Raw genomic sequence first — 19527 nt, 5'->3', positions numbered from 1 at the left:
CTAGATGTTAACATCGGGGATAGGATTGCTTTTTGAGGAACTCACACCCCGAGTGACTTGATGAGGTCCTGTCCCCTGAAGAAAGGAGAACAGCCATTGTGATGCTGTTCCCTGAATACCAGCGTCAGCAAGTTGGCAAGCTAAAAGCTCAGGATCAACTATGTCAAATGCTGTTGTCAGATTGACAAGTACCAGCAGCGCAGACCAGGCTGGGACTCAGCTACAATGGATCTGGGGCCAGTGAATCTTCCAGGAATAAACTTGTTCCTCCTTGTTTAATTTTATCATTGCTAAACATCACAGAACAGGCATTTCCACTGATACGTTTTTGTTTTTGTTTCTTTTTTTCAGACAGTTGAAGGCCCACTTGGAAGTTTTTGCCAAATTTTCAAATCCACGTGCATTGTATTTAGAACCAAAGTTAAATGAACTATACACTCAGGTGAAATTTATGAGCATAGTTTGTATTTATTTTAGTTTATGTGTTTGCTTAGATCTCACTAAAACTACATTAAGGCAAAACCAAAGTGATCAGCCTTGCTTGCCTGTCTCCTGGCACCTCCTCCTCCATCTCCCCCAGGCCAGGCGGATCAAAGAGGGACTGGTTTCAGTTGGACCCAGTGAGAATGTTTCTTTTTTCAGAGGAAGATAAACACTTATGGGAGAAAGATTATGCAGCATTATTGGTGATATTTTTGAGTACATAGCTACTTAGGTGATAGTTGGGCAAAAGACAAGGTCCGTGGGGTTAGAACACAATGGTTCTGAGATAGGTTGCAACTCTACAGTAGAGAGCATGACACAACATCCTTGATATGTCCAACCACTTATCTAGTAAAAAGGAACTCTGGGAGCACATCTTGACCAGAGATTCTGAGGCACTATTGTTGCTCATTGTTGTTACTACCTGGGATGGACTTTGGGGGCTAAGCAGGGCAGTGGGCATTACAGGGCATTTCTTTGTATGATTTCATCTGTCTGCGTATATTAATGCATGTGTTGAGGGAGCAAACAATTCGTAACAACTTCTCTCATGAATAGTTTCTAATTGAAAAAGGGTTCTCTTTTAAGAAAAGTAACCATGTTAGTTGCTATAGCATGCTAAATAGTATTTATTGAATTGGAAATATTTAGACTTTCTTCTGACTTCATAATATATTGCTTCAGCTTTTGTCCCATCAAGACCAGAATGTGCAGAAAATAGCTCTTGACTGTATTATGACTTACAAGCATCCGCATCTGTTGCCGTACAGGTAAGAATTCTCTATTCTGGCTTGGCTGCAGTGAATCTTGCAGGAGAAATATTTTATGTACAAAAAGCCAAATGCAGATGCACGACTGTACGTGAATGTATGTTCTTGCTGTGTGTTCTGTCTCTCTCCAGCAGACCTATGGATCATTTGTTTTTATTAGTGACCTTGTCATTTGTGAAAGAATTTTTCTCTTATGGTATTGTGTACTTTCAGGGAGAACTTGCAAAGGCTACTCGAAGACAAAAGCTTTAAGGAAGAAATAGTACACTTCAGCATTTCTGAAGAAAACACCATTATCAAAACAGAACACCGACCAGAATTAGTTCCTGTTTTAATGAGGTGGGCATTGTCTTAAGAATTGTTTATTAATTTGAGAGAGAGAGAGAGAGAGAGATATCAAGTTTATTGCATTGGCCATTGGCATTCACAGGCATTACACAACACATTAAAACTATAACTTAGTGGCTACATATATATAAAAAGAGGGATAAGGTAAAATTAGACCCTTACAGTGTTGTTTGGTCTCTGATCTTTCTGCCAGTTTAAATAGCGCTACTCTTTCAGAAATTTGGTGATCAGTATCAGATAACAAAAAATCAATTCATCATGATTTAGACAACATATTGTTTTTTCCAGATAATATGCTTTTATTTCCTGCTCTTTTAATAGTAGCAGAAGAATGTTCCCTTTTTATTACACTTTCGTTATGAAACCCGACCATATTTGTAATCAAATGGCCAATTTCCTCCAGTAGTGATCATCCAGAAGCATAAAAAGTAGTTTCTAGATGGTGAAGTATTTTGTGATAGCTTTTATTTTGAGTGAGCAAATGGGATTGTAATTGTGGCAGTGTAAAAACATCAGTTAAACCTGTGTAGTTCTCTTCCTAAAAGAAGTAATCGCATTCAACAAATCAGCTGTATTCAGGTTGGTAGCTTATGAAATACTGATGTAATATCTCTTTTTATGTTTGAAGGATTTTATATGGGCGAATGAGAAATAAAACTGGAAATAAAACACAAGGCAAATCAGCTGCAGCAACCCGCATGGCTATTGTTTTGAGATTCCTTGCTGGCTCACTACCTGAAGAGATTAGAATGTTTCTGGATCTGCTTTTTGAGCCCGTGAAATGCTACAGCAGTGGTATGTTCACGCTTGTGCTATGAGAACCTCAGAAAACAGATTTTTGAGAGTAGGAATAGGTAATTGTTGTTTCTAGAAATGCAGTGTTAGACAACACTTGCGTAGACTGCCTCAGCCAATTGATTTCTTTGCCAGCTAGTTTGAATTATTTCTTGAACTGTGACAGAAGTTATGAAATAATGTATTTTTTGGAGCAAGTAGTCTCTTGGAATATTGGAAATCAGAAACACCCAATATAATTGTTAGGGGGAAGATTGCAAACCTCCTGACAGGACAGATAACTAATTTATGGAAATCATTACAACATGTAGTGGTCAGTAGCTTAGGCAGTCTTAAAAAGGGATCAGATAAATGTATAGCATGGTTATATAAATGACTGTTAACTATGGTGACTAAACAGAACCTCTGTGTTCAGAAGCAATGTTGCTAGGGGCACCAATGGGAGAGGTTGTGGGCTCTATGTTTGCTTGTAGGCCTTCTGCATAGAAGCAGTTCTGAGTCATGTGTCTGAATACTCTTAAATCTGCATCCTTTGCTTTACATGCAGTAGCAGAGTAACAGAAAAGAAAAATGGCTCCTTACCTTTTTGTAGCATCCCTGGAAATATTTCCAAAGGTCACCCTATACTTGTTCTTAATTTTTTGTTTTGGTTTGTTTTGATGCTGAAGGCACTTAGTTCCTGATATGGTCATTATAAAATATGCCTAAAGAATCCTGCATTGCTTATTGTATTCTTCTGTGAATGTTTCTCCATTTTAAAAAAATATCTTCTCTGAAATGTGGTGCCTAAAACAGTGTCATCTTTCAGCTGAAACCCAATAGGTGCACCTACCCAGTACTGAATGGTACTTCCATCCTCTGAATACAAATTACTACATGACTATACTAGTTGTTACACATTATCTTCCTTTTTTGTAGGATGCTGCCACTCTGCAGTTCTCAAAGCAATGGAAAAACTTGACCTATCACAAGTGCTGCCTCTTGGCCGCCAGCATGGCCTTTTCAACAGCCTGGATGTAGTTCTGAAAAACATGGGACATCTGATCAGCCAGTATTTACAAGAGATTTTTCAGATTTTGCTGTGCATGACAGCAACAGTATCCCACATTCTTCAACAAAGGGAGAAGGTGAGAAATGCTCTTCTGCAGGTGCATTCTTCCCTTCTGGGTCTTAGATAAGGTAGCAAGGATGTTTGTTAATAAAGCTGTAATATCACAATCTGCAGTAAAGATCTGTATGCCGGCACAGGAGTGCCAAGTTCCTAAAATAGTGCACAGTACATGGAAATTAGAAACCTGTTTTGATTATTTAGCAATGTTTCCTGCCATCAGTTTTTAAGGGGAAATAGAATGGTGAGTACATGTTTTTAAATTTATTTTAAATTTAGACTGTATTTGTTCGGACTTGGAACAATTTGAACATTATTATAGTGTGTGAGTGTATAATATTTCAGTTATATTTAACTGGCTAGTTAAAATTCTGGTAATGGCTAATTGAATTATTTTCCTTATGGAAATTATTATTTTTTAAAATATATATTTTAACTTATTTATTTTTAATTGCAATCCCTAAACAGAACAGAAATAGCAAATATGACAGCAATAGCGGCATGTCCTTACTGAAATTAAATGTGTGGGTAGAATTTCTCTTTTGTTTGGCAGAATTTGTGGAGTGGAATTCATTTACATTTTCTTGACAAGCTTCCTAACAATGGCAAGAGGTTTTCATATTTTTGCCATTAATTTATACAGCACTTGAGCTGTATAATCCCTATTTCAGTATAATTTTTGCAGTAACCCAACAGAACATACCCCTGTTTTGCCCTGTTGGATTTGCCTCTTGCCAGCACCTGTCATGCTGGTGTCTTCCTCTAGTGGCCAACAATAATGAACTAAACTGGCAAGCAGACTTAATGGTGGATGTTAAGTGCTCATTTTCCATCAGTTCCATTAAACATGTTCTGAAAATAGAATGTACCAAAAAGGCCTTTGTCTGCAGTCTATCACTCATCATTGCAACAAAAAAAGAGCAATTCCTGAAAAGTAGTGCAAGAACTGATTTGCATATCCATGTAATACAGACTTCGCAGACTGTCAGACAGGTGGGGAGGGGCAGTTGTATAGAAAACTGTCTCTTTCTACGTGAAGTTATTCCATAATGCTGAGAACAAGCAGCAGTAATTCAATTTCTGTCTCCACGGATTCCGTCCAGCTTTGTCATTTGTTAGACTTAATTTAACACTTCATTAGCTAGTGGGGTGACGGGTCATGGAGGACTGTGAGAAACCTATTTATTATACTGAGCGCTTTTCGCAATTAGTCATTTATTGCAGACTAACACTCCTAGCAGTGTTAAATTTTTACTTTGAGTAATTTTAAACCGTGTTCCGGGCTGATTTTTTCCTGCTGCTCTCCAGTACATGCCCTGTCTGCTTTAGAGGAGCAGCATTTCTTTTAGAACTGCATGCTCTTTTCTTTTTTTGCCTCTGCGGGGAGTGGGTGCAAAATTTCTTTCCCATCCTAAACATGAGCAGTGTTTGCACGTCCTTGGTTCTGGCAACACTCGTATGTAGATAATTGAAAGCACATACCTTCTGAACTTGCCTTTCTAGATAGACCTTGTATATGAATGAAAAAATCAAGTTGAAGAATAGTTACTCTGCAGTTCTTTGCTGTTCTTAAAACAAACACTTGCAAACAGGATTCACCTTGATTTATTTTACAGATTCAGCTGAAGTTCATTAACCCACTGAAAAATTTGAGGAAGCTTGGGGTCAAACTTGTAGCAGATTTTTTCTCTGACTTTGAAACTTACAGCTTCAATGTGGAAGAAATTGATGGAGTCTTTCTTGCAGTGGTGTGGCCCCAGGTAAGGGCTGTTTGAACCTTCCTGCTTCAGTATGTATGTCCCAGCGTTTGGAATGGGGCTGTAGCCCAGTGGTGAAGCATCTCCCAAGCTCAATTTTCAGCCTCTCTTGTTAGAAGGTTGTGATAGTAGGTGATATAAAAAAAATCTACCAGAGAGCCTCTGCCAGTCACAGCAAACAATACTCTTAAGGACCAGTGTGTTCACTGTCATTTATATTTGTATTTTATATTTGTATTTGAAAAATGTCAAAATGATGGGATTCCTTTTTGGTAGCTGGAGTGCACATATTCTTGTGCCAACTACAGTGGTCCGATCATTTAACAGCAGCCACCTCCCTTCATTTGTCTCACCTCTTGTTGCTTTAACACATCAGTGTGTATACATTCAATGGCAAGTGGACTGACTGATGGAGTCCTAAGAACAGATCTGCCTCCATCACGGAAATGGCTTTCTGTAATGAGAGTTTTAATATGATAAAGATCTTGGGTCTGCTGTACATAAATAAATGTGTGACCAAACCTCGTAAAAGTATGCAATGTAAAAAGAAGCATGGACTATTTATTCTTTTTAAAAATGCTGGAAAGTAGTCTCCAATATTCTTTATACAATAGTTACCTTAAGCTGTATTACTTCCTAGTTAGCTGAGTTTCTGCTCTGATGTTTGGAAATGATCCCTTAAAAATAGTGGGAGACTCCATTTTGTTTTGTTGTAGAGCCAGCCCTAACTGGTGACATTTGCATCTCCACTGGTCAGTAGTTGATCTTTTGTCAACATATGTGGAAGCAGAAGAGAGTTATATTGCACAAGCAAGTCATTATAGTTTTGTTTGTACTAATTCCTCTTGCTTTGTAAATACCTGTCCCAGGGTGGTTTCACTATTTTATCCTGATTTGATCTTCCTTTGTTTTGTTTTCTCAGGTAACTAGGCTGGCCTCTGAAAGCCAATATTCTCCTACACTTTTACTCAAAATCATTCATATCTGGAGCAGAAATCCAAGGTACGTTCTTCACTTCTCAGTGAAAGATATGACTTGACTGCATGATTACTCAAAAGTGTACATTTGTATATGTGCGCTGATCATTAAATTTCCATAAAGGAATAGTACCTTGTTTGAACTTAAACATGAGTGTCATTCTTATCAGTAACTTGTAAATGTGTCGGTAATAAGTACTTAAGTGTTAATGTTAAGGCTAAACTAAAATGTGTATGTTGGCAACTGTTTTGCCTGCTTCCTAACAAATGAGCCATCCCTCCAGTTTTGATGATGTTTTCAAATGTAGGTGGGGTGAAATTCAAGACCATGAATTGTAGAGGGCTAATAAAGGGGGCACCAGAATAATTCAAGAACAGTGTTCACTCTTGCCCGTGGTGGCGAACCTATGGCACTCCAGATGTTCATGGACTACAATTCTCATCAGCCCCTGCCAGCATGGCCAATTGTAGTTTGCCACCACTGCTCTATGCTGTGCATCTGCACAGACCCCATTTAGATTTGTGCCGTGCAGTTTTGGTGGCTGGCAGAAGAGGAAGCACTTGCAGAACTATTACAGGCAGCTCTGTGCCGCTCAGTGGTAGGGAACTTCTGCACAGTTCCCTACCACGTTAGAGAGACTATTGTTCAAGAGTCATTCTCCTTCCTGATCCTTCTATAGTCTTGCAATGAAGCCCTTTGCAATGGTATTTCTTATCTAAAGCATAGTCAACAAGTCAGGAATTTATTCAGCTTTTGGAGAATAGCAGCAATCCAGAATTTTGTGCCTCTGGTGGCTGAAGATCTTGGAAGGGTGCCCCTTGGTCACTGAGGTTTAATGTTGTTTTCATAGCAGTCTGTTAGAGTTTGAGGAAGGTGCCTTCGCCCACCTTCTACAGGAATCAGAGAGAGATTCCTAGCTCTTCTGCAGGTCCTTCCTGATAATGTGCAGGAAGAACAAACCAAGATGTCCATATACTTATGCAATCTGTTGTGTAATTATATTTATCTTTACAAGGGATATGTATTTTTTTACTGCCACAAGATATGGTGGTGACCAGTAATTTTACATAGATCATACAGTTTCACACAGAATAAATATTGTTATTAACAATGATATTTTAATAGTTCTTGCATGTTCAGATACTGTATAGACGAAAATAATTGTCTCAACATCCAGATAATTTCTGAAGTTTATATGGTACTGTTATTATGTAATTATTATATTGTTGTTGTTACGCAATGTTGTACTAATGTTAGGGATGTTATCATAAGTTGTTTAACTCGTTATGAGCTGTTAACCTGATAGTATTATCTTGATCTTGAATTGCTGATATGTGGACTTACTGGAATTGATATTGTCTTCATATGTAGCCTTATGGTTTTGTATTATTATATTATTGTTCCTAGTATGTTGTGCACCGCCCTGAGCCCTCCGGGGGAGGGCGGTATATAAATTAAACATCAATCAATCAATCAATCAATCAATCAATCAATCAATCAATCAATCAATCAATCCATGAATGTCTTCCACTTTTCTTCCATTTGGTAAAGCGTGGGATTTCATGGGAGAGCAAGGAAGACATGTGAAATCTCCCTGGTTTGTTGGCTCAAAATACAATAAAGTACAGTTCTGCTCATAAGACATTTTCCCACATCATAGCATAAGACTGGTTAGATACACGAGGGGGGAAATATGCTGATTTTAGTTGAAGCTTCTGTTTTTGAGTGACTGGAGTCTGTTGCTGGATTCCATTATTAAGATACCCAGAAACCAATGGTATTTTGTTAAACATGTGCAAATACTTGCATATTTCCCATCACTGAATGCATTCCTTCATTGTTGAGTGACTTCTGTGAACAGAAACAATTGTAAGTCATGATTGGTTTACTGCTGTTCATATACAAAGATTTTCACAGGTGGTTGGAAATAATCTTTTTGATAGTAAATTATTTTTATCCATTTGTAATTAATTGCTTGTAAGTTTTTACTTGCCTGTTGCCTTTCTTCCAGGTATTTCCCTTTGCTGGCCAAGCAGAAACCTGGACATCCAGAATGTGATATATTATCTAATGTGTTTGCTCTGCTTTCGGCCAAAAACCTGTGTGAGGCAACCTCTGAGGTTGTGATGGACGTGACTGACAACCTTCTCAATACTCCTGACTTTGAACCTAGTGATCATCTGTGCAGCTTGACTGTGACTGACAGTGTCTTTGTAGACGTGGATGAAACGTCTGGAGGTAGAAATGTTCAAGAGTCTGATCGTTGCAGGCAGATATTTTAAGATAGTGGATGAATCAATTCTATCATTGGGCTAGAACTGTGAACTATTGTATTCATGAAAATGTTTCCACCGTAGCACATCTACCAACTTGTATATCATAGATCACTTTTGAGAATAGAATTACATGGATTAAAATCAAGTAATCATTTTGGAAAATAGTGATAAATTATCTGAATTTATTAGATGCTGTTGTCAGCTGTATTTGTTTCTTGTACTACCATCTTTCTCAAAATCTCTAATTAATCCCATCAGTAAAAACATCTGGGGCTTCCTACGAAATAGTCCCATGCCTCCCTTGTATTTTCATAGTTTACACCCAGAGTTGAAGAGTTCCCGGAAATCATATGGTTATCACTTTTAACAGTCTGCACCAGCTTAAGTATAAACAGTAACTCTTGCATACTGATACAAAATACAGTGTCTGGCATCCTGTAAGCCTTCCTAACAAGATAAATTGAAAACATCTGGCCAGCGTCAAGATTTTTGGGTTAGGTCACATAATGCTTTTGTAGCTGGAAATATGTATGTTTTATAGGGATATAGAGCACTATCATCTGAAACTGATTTAAACCTGGATCATGCAGGCTAGCTTGATCTCATCAGATCTTGAAAGCTTAGTCAGCCTTAGTTAGTCCTTAGATGGAAAACTGCCAAGGAAGTCCAGGGTTGCTATGCAGTCAGGTAATGACAAACCACCTCTGAACATCTGTAACCTTGAAAACTCTATGATGGGTTGTCATAAGTTGTCTGCAATTTGACAACGCTTTTCACCACCACTCTATTGCTAGGCCAGTGATTTGGCATTATTTGTCATTTTTCTGCAGAGAGACTGAGCTGCCCTTTTGCATTCCCTTCTGTTTAGAAAAACAAGTCAATAACATTTCTGTTTCAGGCCTTCCAAGTGTGGGTACAAGACTAGTTCTCCCCCATGTCCCTGCAATTCTCCAGTATCTCAGCAAAACTATGATGAATATGGACAAGATGAAGAAGAAAAAATATAGAGCCCAAGTCAGCAAAGAACTCAACATTCTTTCCAAGTAAGTAGGTTACTGAATGTTTTCAGGACTGCAGTTATATAAAAGGGCCTCCAGTACTGCATTTGAATTGTCGGCAGAGGATTATCGGGAAGCTGAACCTGCTGATGACGCAAGTCAAACACAAATGAGATACAAGGGAGTGGTACCAAAAAGGATACATACACTGTCTATTTTTGATGGGCATGAATCTGACCCCCTCAAGTGGAACAGCATATGATCTGTGACTTGGCCACAGAGGCGTTCCTCCCATTGGGCAAAGTGGGCAGTTGCCCAGGTGGGATTTTTTTGAATTTTCAGTGTTTTTTTCTGTTTTTGGCCTGCAGGGGGCGCAGTTTTTAGGCTAGCAGTACCAAAATTTCAGGGATTTTTCAGGAGACTATCCTAATGATATCACCCAGGTTTGGTAAGGTTTGGTTTAGGGAATCCAAAGTTATGGACTCGCATAGGGAGTGTCTCCATCCCCCATTGTTTCCAATGGGAGCTAATAGGAGATGGGGGCTACACCTTTGAGGGTCCATAACTTTGGACCCCCTGAACCAAACTTCACCAAATCTGGGTGGTATCATCAGTAGGGGCTCATGAAGATACTCTGAAATTTTGGTGCTGCTATCTTAATAATTGCACCCCTGACAGCAGGCACACCCTAAACATTTCCCCAGATTCTCCTTTTAAATCCACCCCCTTCCTGCCAATGCTTGTTTTCTTTCTTTCTTTTATTCTTTCAATGCCTAATAAAGGTTGTTGTTGTTGTTGTTGTTGGGGGGGCATCAATCTCAGGTTTTGCCCAGGGCTCCAGTTTGCCGAGGTACGCCACTGCTTGGCCACCTGTTTCCCACCACGACACTCTAGGCCAGGGATAGGGAACCTGCGGCTCTCCAGATGTTCGGAACTGTCAGCATGGCCAGTGGCCATGCAGGTGAAAACTGATGGGAGTGCTGGTCCCTGGAAAAGAGCCCTGGAATTACCTCTAGGTTAGGATAACCTGTGTTTCCAGATAAAACTAGAATCCATAACCCATCAGCCTCTGTCAGCATGGCCAATTGGCCATGCAGGTAGGGGCTGATGGGAATTGTAGTTCCTGAACATCTGGAGAGCCGCAGGTTCCCTACCCCTGCTCTAGGCTGTATTCAGTTCCTTTCCTGACGGTCCTCATGACTGGCTTCAGGAGCACAAGGTGCTGAAGCAAAAAGGATTGGACATCAGCAGTCCATTCCACAAACTGTGCTCTGCTCTGCTTATTGTTGTATGGATCTAAGATCTTGTTTCCTGGGCTTCTGGCTTGGATCCGCATAGCTCAGAGACAGCCTTTTTCGCTGTCCTGCTCTGCCCTGTCTCTGCCACACATCACTTCGTACGTGCGGTGGTGTTGCATTTCCTTAGGTTTTTATTATTTCAATGCTCTCTTGAATGAAATGGGGTTCTCTCTTTCTCTCTCTCTCTTTCTCTCTTTCTTTCTTTTTTCCTTTGTGGAGATCAGTGGGCTGCAGTGGGAGGGAGTAAGCCTGAAAGTTTAGCCTTGATCCAATCCAATGTGAATCTGGGGCCTTTTGCATGTAGGAAGTTACGTCCTGCCACTGTGTTTCTGAACTGACTCATGATTAAGCAGTATTGTCTTGTCGATAATACCAGCATCCAGTGTTGCTTCTGGTAGCTGTTCTAAGTGGCAGCTTCTCAGAGCTGGAGTTCTTTTCATTAATAAAATTGTCAAGTCATGTTTAGAACCAGACCAGATTTCTGAACTAGTCTTTAAAGAACAAAGGCAAATAGTTGTAGCAGTCAAACAACTAGCCCATAGCACATCTTTTGCTATTGTTATTATTACATGAATATGTCTTTTTTAAAAAGAACATCAACAAAACGTGCACAATAACAAAATGGTCACTTAGAACGCCAGCTTGTAATTTAGGCAATGAATTCGCTACGTGCTTGGTAGTAGATGGAATGATATATTTGCTTTGATTTCCTCTAGAATCAGCAAGTTTATAAAGGACAAGAGCCAGAGTTCCATCCTGATTAGCCTCCTCCTCCCTTTTCTTCATCAGAGTAACATTCAGCAGGTAGGTTTTGATTTATTTCTGAGAGCATGGGATTGGATTCATGATGAGGTTTAAACAGAGGCGGTACCGGGGGGGGGGGGCACATTGCACCGGGCGCACAGATGGGGAGGGATGGAAAATTCCCCCCGCCCCCCCTCCATTACACTTACTTTAGTTTCAGCCTGAAAGTGCAGGCTGGAAAAGTGGTCTGTACACTTGAGGCTGAAAATGGCCTGGTGGGACCTACACTTCCCAGGAGACCTTGCAGGCCCCAAGGACTCCTGGGAAGTGTAGTTCCCACCAGGCCATTTTCAGCTTCAAGTGAACAGGCCTCTTTTTCCTGCCTGCATTTTCACGCTGAACTAAGGTAAGTGTGTGGGGGCGGGGCGGGGTGCCTTGGGGGTGTGTGTATGGAAAACGCAGAGTGCGTGCCAGGTGCAGTATGGCCCAGCTGCACCTCTGGGTTTTAAAATAACTGCTGCAGTCTGCAATGAGCTGATAACCGTGCTGGCTAGTGTTCTTAAATCTGTGTCTTCTGTATTGCTAAAGTAGAACTAGTGTAGCCTGTTGGTTAAGAGCACAGGCTAGGAGCTTGAAAGTCACTGGTCAGCTCAACACACTCCTGAACTTGATGCATGACCTTTGTAAGCTATTGTGCCTCAGCATGAATACCTCTCCTATCGTCTACAGTGTTGCTTTACAGTGTTATTGTAAGTGTTATTGAGATTTGATTTAAATATGATGTTGGGGGGGGGGGGGGTTGCTGTTAAGTCACAGCTGACTTATGGCAACCTAATATAGGGTTTTCAGTCCAAAAGATCTTTATCATTGCCTGCCTCTATGTTGTGACCCTCTGGTGTTCCTTGGAGGTCTCCCATCCAAATACTTGCCAGGATTAGGGCTGGGAGTGTGTGACTGGCCCAAGGATGCCCAGCAAGCTTCTGTAGTGCAAGTGCAGATTTAAACCATAGGACCTTAAACACTGTACCATGTTGGCTCAGATATGTCACTGGCTGAGCAAAATCACAAGGCTGGCTCTATTCATTTCACTGCCCCCAAGACTCTGTCAATACCATCACAACCCTGGGTGCAATTTAATCTTGTTTGAGCTTCCAAGAATCCTTGTCTTAAAATTCTGTAGATTGTTAGGGTAGGGCAAAAAGTATCATGGTCAAATACTGCCTGTCTATGCCTTGAAATAAGAAAGAAATATCACTTCCCCTTCCACTGTTTATAATAATCTGGCATAAAAAAATTTGTGAAAAAATCTGGCATAAACATTTGTGGAAAAAAGCTTCCCCATCGTCTTTGCTTCCCTGCCAGTGAGGTACATTGACCAGAGCTTTCAGAAATGCCTAATAAAGGGTCTGTTGAGACTAGAGGATTGGTCTTTCTGCAAACTGGAACATTGAGCTTATTTAAGAAGATTGTGCAGGTGTGTGCTCCTTTTTAACTGGAGGAGTAATCAAGCTTTCTTTTCTGGAGCTATATATCTTATTGATGTATTTTGTTTTCAGAATAATGTGATAAACATCTTCTGTCAGTTATCTGTCCACATACAACTGAATATTAAGGTCTAATTAACTGAGGACTGCATAAAGCCTCTTCTCACAGCATTAGTTTGACAACTTAACTGCTTCTTTCAGGATACAGAGATTGACATCTTGGAAACAGTACAAAATCTGCTGAAACACTGCTTGAATCCAGCAGATTTCCTCAAACCTTTGGCAAAACTGTTCTCTGTTGTTCAGAACAAGTTGTCTCGTCAGACACTCTGCACAGTTTTCCAGGTATATATATGAACTATATGTCTACAGTTTCCAACTAATGATGTGTCACTCCTATCACACTGGCTCAATTTAAGAAATTCTGAGGGTCCCAAAGTGCACTAATTGGGGTTCAAAATGATTTGTTTGTGTTCTGGTCTCATTTCTATATAAGGCCATAAATACAGCAGGGCTTACATGCTCCCCACCCGCCATGTTCTCCTTGTGAATTCGCCCCTTCAATTTTTCATCCCTGTTCCCTTTCCTTTCTCTGGCTGAGGTGGTGAGGGCAGGGTTTTCAGAGGTTTTTTCTGGAGATAGCAGACACTGGGGGAAATACAGTTTTTGTAGCAAACAGCGAGGCATGCCAAAGAAATGTCACCCAAATTGATGATTGAGTAACAAAATAACAGGTGACATTAAGTGGATCATAGTTGGGGCAAAAAGGTGGTGTATCCCTATTTCACAAAACATGGGCATTTATGATAGTTCCATAACCAAAAAGCATATTGTATAGCTGGAGAATGTACAAAGAAGGAACAGCCGAAATGATCAGGTACATACAACCACTCATGAAGAAAATCTGAAAAAATAAACCATGAAGCTCAAAGAAAAGATGACTGAGGAGGTATTTCTCTCAAAATACTGTAACATCCTGCATGTGATTTTTGTTTTATATTAACCAGTAGTTCACTGAACCATGCCATTTCCCCAGGATGGTGGTTGCTTCTGGTTTGTACATCTCATTAAGTGCAAAGAATGCACAGGCTTCTGTTTGGCCACATGGCTGTTCCTCTTATAATTGTTCTGTCTGTGTTTCTTGCTACTCATATGTGATTACCAAGGGAGACCCTTGTGTAAAAAGGTGGTCTAAGTTGTTTTTAAGTATGTCTTTAATGTAGGACCTTTTCCACATTTTTTAAAGACTCTTGCAGATCTGGAGAGTGATTTAAAATACATTACAGATACTGTTCAGGTACGTGATGTTTTCCCTGACCTTTATGTACCAATTTTTATTTTGCAACTTTTTGATTTAGATCTCAGTAGTTCATTTGTCTATCTTATTAGTTGAATGCTTTTGATTTACGGCACCTGGATGACATTGATTTCGACATCCGCCTGTCAACATTCCAAGCTGTTGCTTCTCATATCAAGGAGATGAAAACTGTGGATGTCAGCTACTTGATTCCAGTTATGCATAACTGTTTCTACACCATACAGGTGAGCAATACCTGCATGGAAAAAAATCTGCTCTTGCTTTTTTGATAGTGCTCTTTAGACTGTTCCTTTTTATTGTTCTTTTGATCATTTTAAGAGCAATGAAATATTGATTTCCATGCACTGCCTCCATTATTATCATACTGGGTAAGATCTGTAGCTTGGAAAACCTCTGTTGGTAGTAGGCTGAGCTGGGCTGTAGGGATTCTACTTAAGGCAGCATCATATGCTCCAGTTTTCTCCAAGTAATTCCCATTCATCTTACTATACATCTTGTTCAAAAGTGCTGTATCCTAGGCATGCCCTTTGATTTGTGCTTGCATATTGTACTAATTAGCATTTGGCTTGTAGCTTACCAGAGATTCCCTGCGAGCAGTGGTTTGATGTTTCTTACAGCTGGGAGGCAGGGAATAGCTCCATCTTACCTATTTTGGTTGATGTTTCTTACAGCTGGGAGGCAGGGAATAGTTCCATCTTACCTATTTTGGTTGGATGGCAACCATCCTGTGGCTACTGACACAAATGAATAAACAAATCATAATGTATGCCACTCTCCATATAAACTGGAATTGGAATTTTCCATTGTTAGCCACTGCACAATTTCCTTTTGCACGCCTGTTAGCCACACAGCCCTGAAGATCAGTAAGTGAAGTTTGGCTGCAAATTGCATTTTTAGCATCTATCAGTAGGGACTCTTCTAGCTTTATACCAACAATGAAGAATCTTATTGTTTCTTCCTCCTCCTGATGGCCAAAAGACCATTTTCATTTATTGGCTGCTTGGTGGGCCAAGTGTTTGGACATCATGGACAGCTGCACTGCTTGGTGCCTTTCCTCCTTCCCCATGCAGTGCATGACCAAAGACTTCCTGATTTCAGAAGCCTTGAATCAAATTCCAGGTTGCTACAACATCCCATCTCCTGGTTTGTGGGGCAGAAACAACTCCCAGTTAGTCCAGGTGCCTGCACACCCACTTGGAGTTTGAGAAGCCTTCAGGAACCAGGCGTTTTCCCTCTTCATGCAAAGGAAGGCCAGGTTTGTGCCCATCACAAAAACACACACACAGTTGTTGATGACATTAGAATGTAGCCGTTGTGAGTAAGGTTTGCCTTGAACTCAAGTTTTTGCCTTGAAAGGGAAAAGGGAGATGGTAAAAGATGTGCTGTGATGTTGTGCATGATAAACATTACCTGGGATGCGATTCCCATTACAATTGTGTGAGCTGGTTTGGGATTGCTTTTTCATTATGTTCATGCATGTGATGAACACATTTTGAATGTTGTTGTTTTTATCACTATTGCTATCCCTTGTGTCTGAATCCCTTTATTGCTTCAGTTAGGGGAGATGTCTCTGAGTGACAGCGCCATCCTCTGCTTGAATGGTATTATTAGCTTACTAGCTGAAATGGACCATAAGGAAGAGGAATTTAAGGAAATAATCCAGAGCACTCTTCTGGAAGCTTTGAGGAAAGGACTGAAGAGCAAGACAGAGGTAAACAGCCCAGTTCTTTGTGGCTGTCATTGAAGTTGGGGTGACCTTTTATTCAAGAGGATTGCTTGTGTACTGGGGTTTATGTGAGTAAACATGCCTTGGAAGCTACTTGCAGTACCCACATGAAGCTTGTAAGCTGTATTGTTTTTATTTATTTAAAACATTTCTGTGCTGCCTTTCCACCCAAATGGGATTTCCAAGGCAGCAAGCATCAAATATTAAAACGTTTTAACATTAAAAACATTTGAAATGAAGTTTATTTTAATAAAGGAAATATTTATTAAAATACCCTTCTTTTCCAACAAGTTGAGCTCAGGTTGGCTATATGCAGTGATTCAATAAAAACATAGACCCCCACACACTCATATATATATACCAATAACAGTTCGTTGTTATTACTTCTGTGCTAAAAGATTTCTCAAGATCTGTGTTCTGTTGACCTTCATTAACCACACTCCCCGGCACATTCCTAAAATGTTGTGGGCTTTCTTCCATTGGTGTTGTAGTTGTGTCATATTCTCATAGCACTTAACCCTGGCTGGTAGAATGTAGAGGAATCTTTCCTTCCTACTTCCCTGTGTTCTGTTCTCTCTCTGCCTTCACCGCCATCAGTCTACAGCCACTGTATGCTGAAAAGAGTCTCTGCTTTCCACATTCCAGCTTTTTTGTAGATTACAGCATCTGCCTTTTCCAAGGACAGTGTAGAACTAGGCCTTGCACACAAGATACACTGGTATGCACTATTCCAACACTTCTGAATGGGGTGATGTGGAAAAGTGAGTGTTGATATTCACTGAATGACTAAAACAGTGGCTTGGATCCTGTTAAGACTTTGCACAGATATAAGGAGGGGGTAATTTCGCCCTTCTGTGGAAGCCCCCTGAAATTGCTGCAGTAGGAGGGACACCCCAGGATTAGCTTGGGGACTGCTACTGGATGGTGAAATTCTAGGTGAAATTCAAGCCAGTAATCTTGGTGTACAGGGCCAGTGTTCATCGTGTGAAAGCATCCCCTACACCAGTGATGGCGAACTTTTTAGAGGCCAAGTGCCGGGGCGGAGCAAGGGCAACTGCACCTGGCACACACATGTGCCCTGCGCTCCTGCCATGCCCCTGTTCGCCCCCACCCTGCCCTGGAACGCCTCCAGAATGCCCTGAAACACCCCCACCATGCCCCCAGAATGCTCTCGCCTCGCCCCCACAGGGGCGCGCATCCAGTGCATTGTGCACCCTTCGTCCCCTTGGTGCTATGCCACTGCCAAGTGCCCAAACTGGGGCGACGGCATGCTTGCCCACAAAGAGGGCTCTGAGTGCCACCTCTGGCACATGTGCCATAGGTTCGCCACCACTGCCCTACGCATTTGCTGTAAGTTTATATTATTATTCTTTATTTTCTGTGTACTTATTACCCACCCATCGCCAAAGTCCCTGAACTGCAGGACATACAAGAATCTTAATTTTAGATTGGGTTGATGGCACCTACACATGTATAACTTGTTTGTGCCTAGGCATATGCTACATTCTGCAAATACTTGTAGGAGGAGGTAGGGCCAGCTTGGTGGCAAGCTTGAGGTAGGGCTAGCATGCTTGTTTCTGCTTCCTTTCTACGTCCATTGGTCCTTTACACCACTGTGTCTTGTGTGCAAGGGGGCTGCACTAATGAGAAAGGGGAAAGGACATGTGAATTTTGTGGAAAAGAGGTGGCTGACAATTGTCCTCTGTGCAAGAATCCAACAAGGATTTGAGTAGGAATATTTAACATGCTGAGGCCTCGGTCTTGTATGGTTATTTCTCCTGAACACTGGGCTTTCTCTCCCTGCTCCTTGCAGAGTATTCAGCAGGATTACACATCATTGCTCTCCTGCTTGATTCGAGCCTTCCCAAAACACCCAGAATTTCAGGACTTGGTCCAGCTGACCGACTGCCATGATCCAGAGATGGACTTCTTTGAAAATATGAAGCATATTCAGGTAAAAGGCAACATCGTTCTAGACTCACTGTTCAGTTACCCTCTTTAGTTATTGGGATAATGGGAAGGTAATACTTTGTATCGTGAGCAGATAGGAAGGTCCAAAATCTGTACCTTGAACAACAAATGCTACTATAAATTTTATTTAGGATGTCCAACATTTTCCAGGACCATGTGCACAAGCCCCATGGAAAGAAATGCAAGCTGCACGTGTTCATTCCCACATCTTTGTACAACTCCTATGGGATTTTTCAGATATTTCCCTAGTGAATTATCCCTTATGTTTTATGAATGTGAATCAATGCAAATGCTTCATTGTTCTCAACACTAAAACATTCAAGGTTATTAATTGTTTCTAGCCCAATCAGATTGCATTTTACAGAAGGATGTATTATCATTTAACATATTTTGGTTCATGCTCAAGAGAGTCTTGAAATTGCTTTCAAAAAGAAGTGGCGCAAGATTGCTCATGTAATCTGAGTGACTCATCCTCTTATTCAAAACGTCCATTTACAATAATAGAGCCTAGACTGAGTGAGATACAGCGAGTAACTTATCCTAAAGGATCCAGTGATAGATGAAGCAAGCAGAGTACCACCAGGACTCAGAGAGGAGGGGACATCCCATTTTCCCCTTCACCACTAGTCCTTTGGGGCCTGCCTCCAATAAGTGGCGGCTTGGGTGGAAGGCGACCGTGGTGCATATTCCACTCCAACCCTTCCCTGCCACTGCAGGCCACCCGATTGGAGATGTGGGCTGAGTGCAGAAAGTGTGCTGCTTTCCTCTCCAGGCCCCCCTCAGCTGGGGAGTGGTGATGGTGACTTGCAGCCATGCTGCCAATGGAAAACTTTTCATACCTGACCTCAGTGTTCGCATTGTTTGATCCATACTTTGAGGCCAAGTTCAAAATTAGATGTATACTAGCAATAAGAACTTGAACATCAGTTGTATTTGTTTCAGCCATTGAATAGTTGAATGTTTAATGGCATGCTTTTGTGTCTGTCTTTCAGATCCACAGAAGGGCACGAGCCTTGAAGAAACTGGCAAAGCAGATAACTGAAGGCAAAATCACCCTGTCCTCCAGATCTCTTCAGAACTACATTATGCCTTATGCAACAACTACCATTTTTGATGAGAAAATGCTCAAGGTGAGATTTTTGATATGATGGGGGAAAGTCAGTTTTTTGTAGTCTTAAAGACCCATTTTTGCTAGCAACATGAATGATTTTTATTTAACAGGAGACCTTTCTTACTTGAAGAGAAAAATGAACCCTGGAATGTTGCTCATACGTAATCTTTAGAAAGTGAAGCAGTTTTAAGCTGGGTGGATTTTTAGCATCAACTTTACATTTTTATATGTAATAGCAATATGGACAGCGGGGTCAATCTGCAGCTATCTGAATCTGAATCGGGCCCACACTGACAAAAGTAAGATTTTTCTTGGAACTTGAGGGACTCCCAGGTTTGCAGAAAAATCTTAAACCTTTAAAA

At 40.8% G+C, this 19527-nt stretch overlaps 1 protein-coding gene across 2 annotated transcripts in view; it reads left to right on the top strand.

The window, feature by feature from the left end:
- Positions 1-19527, top strand: part of UTP20 (UTP20 small subunit processome component) — a 63944-nt gene that overhangs the window by 16994 nt on the left and 27423 nt on the right. For both annotated transcript variants that reach the window (XM_048500637.1, XM_048500636.1), the window contains exons 13-28: positions 352-442; positions 1168-1253; positions 1467-1592; positions 2230-2396; positions 3315-3523; positions 5121-5264; positions 6184-6263; positions 8251-8477; positions 9414-9558; positions 11528-11615; positions 13241-13384; positions 14286-14336; positions 14429-14581; positions 15913-16068; positions 17897-18037; positions 19047-19184. In XM_048500637.1, coding sequence (XP_048356594.1) covers positions 352-442; positions 1168-1253; positions 1467-1592; positions 2230-2396; positions 3315-3523; positions 5121-5264; positions 6184-6263; positions 8251-8477; positions 9414-9558; positions 11528-11615; positions 13241-13384; positions 14286-14336; positions 14429-14581; positions 15913-16068; positions 17897-18037; positions 19047-19184 — 2146 coding nt within the window. The remainder of the gene's footprint in view (positions 1-351; positions 443-1167; positions 1254-1466; positions 1593-2229; positions 2397-3314; positions 3524-5120; positions 5265-6183; positions 6264-8250; positions 8478-9413; positions 9559-11527; positions 11616-13240; positions 13385-14285; positions 14337-14428; positions 14582-15912; positions 16069-17896; positions 18038-19046; positions 19185-19527) is intronic.

This window comes from Sphaerodactylus townsendi, linkage group LG06 (genome assembly GCF_021028975.2).
Source record: "Sphaerodactylus townsendi isolate TG3544 linkage group LG06, MPM_Stown_v2.3, whole genome shotgun sequence".
Classification (NCBI taxonomy): domain Eukaryota; kingdom Metazoa; phylum Chordata; class Lepidosauria; order Squamata; family Sphaerodactylidae; genus Sphaerodactylus; species Sphaerodactylus townsendi.
Note: the sequence above shows the minus strand (reverse complement) of the source record. Positions and strands in the feature narration are given on the sequence as shown.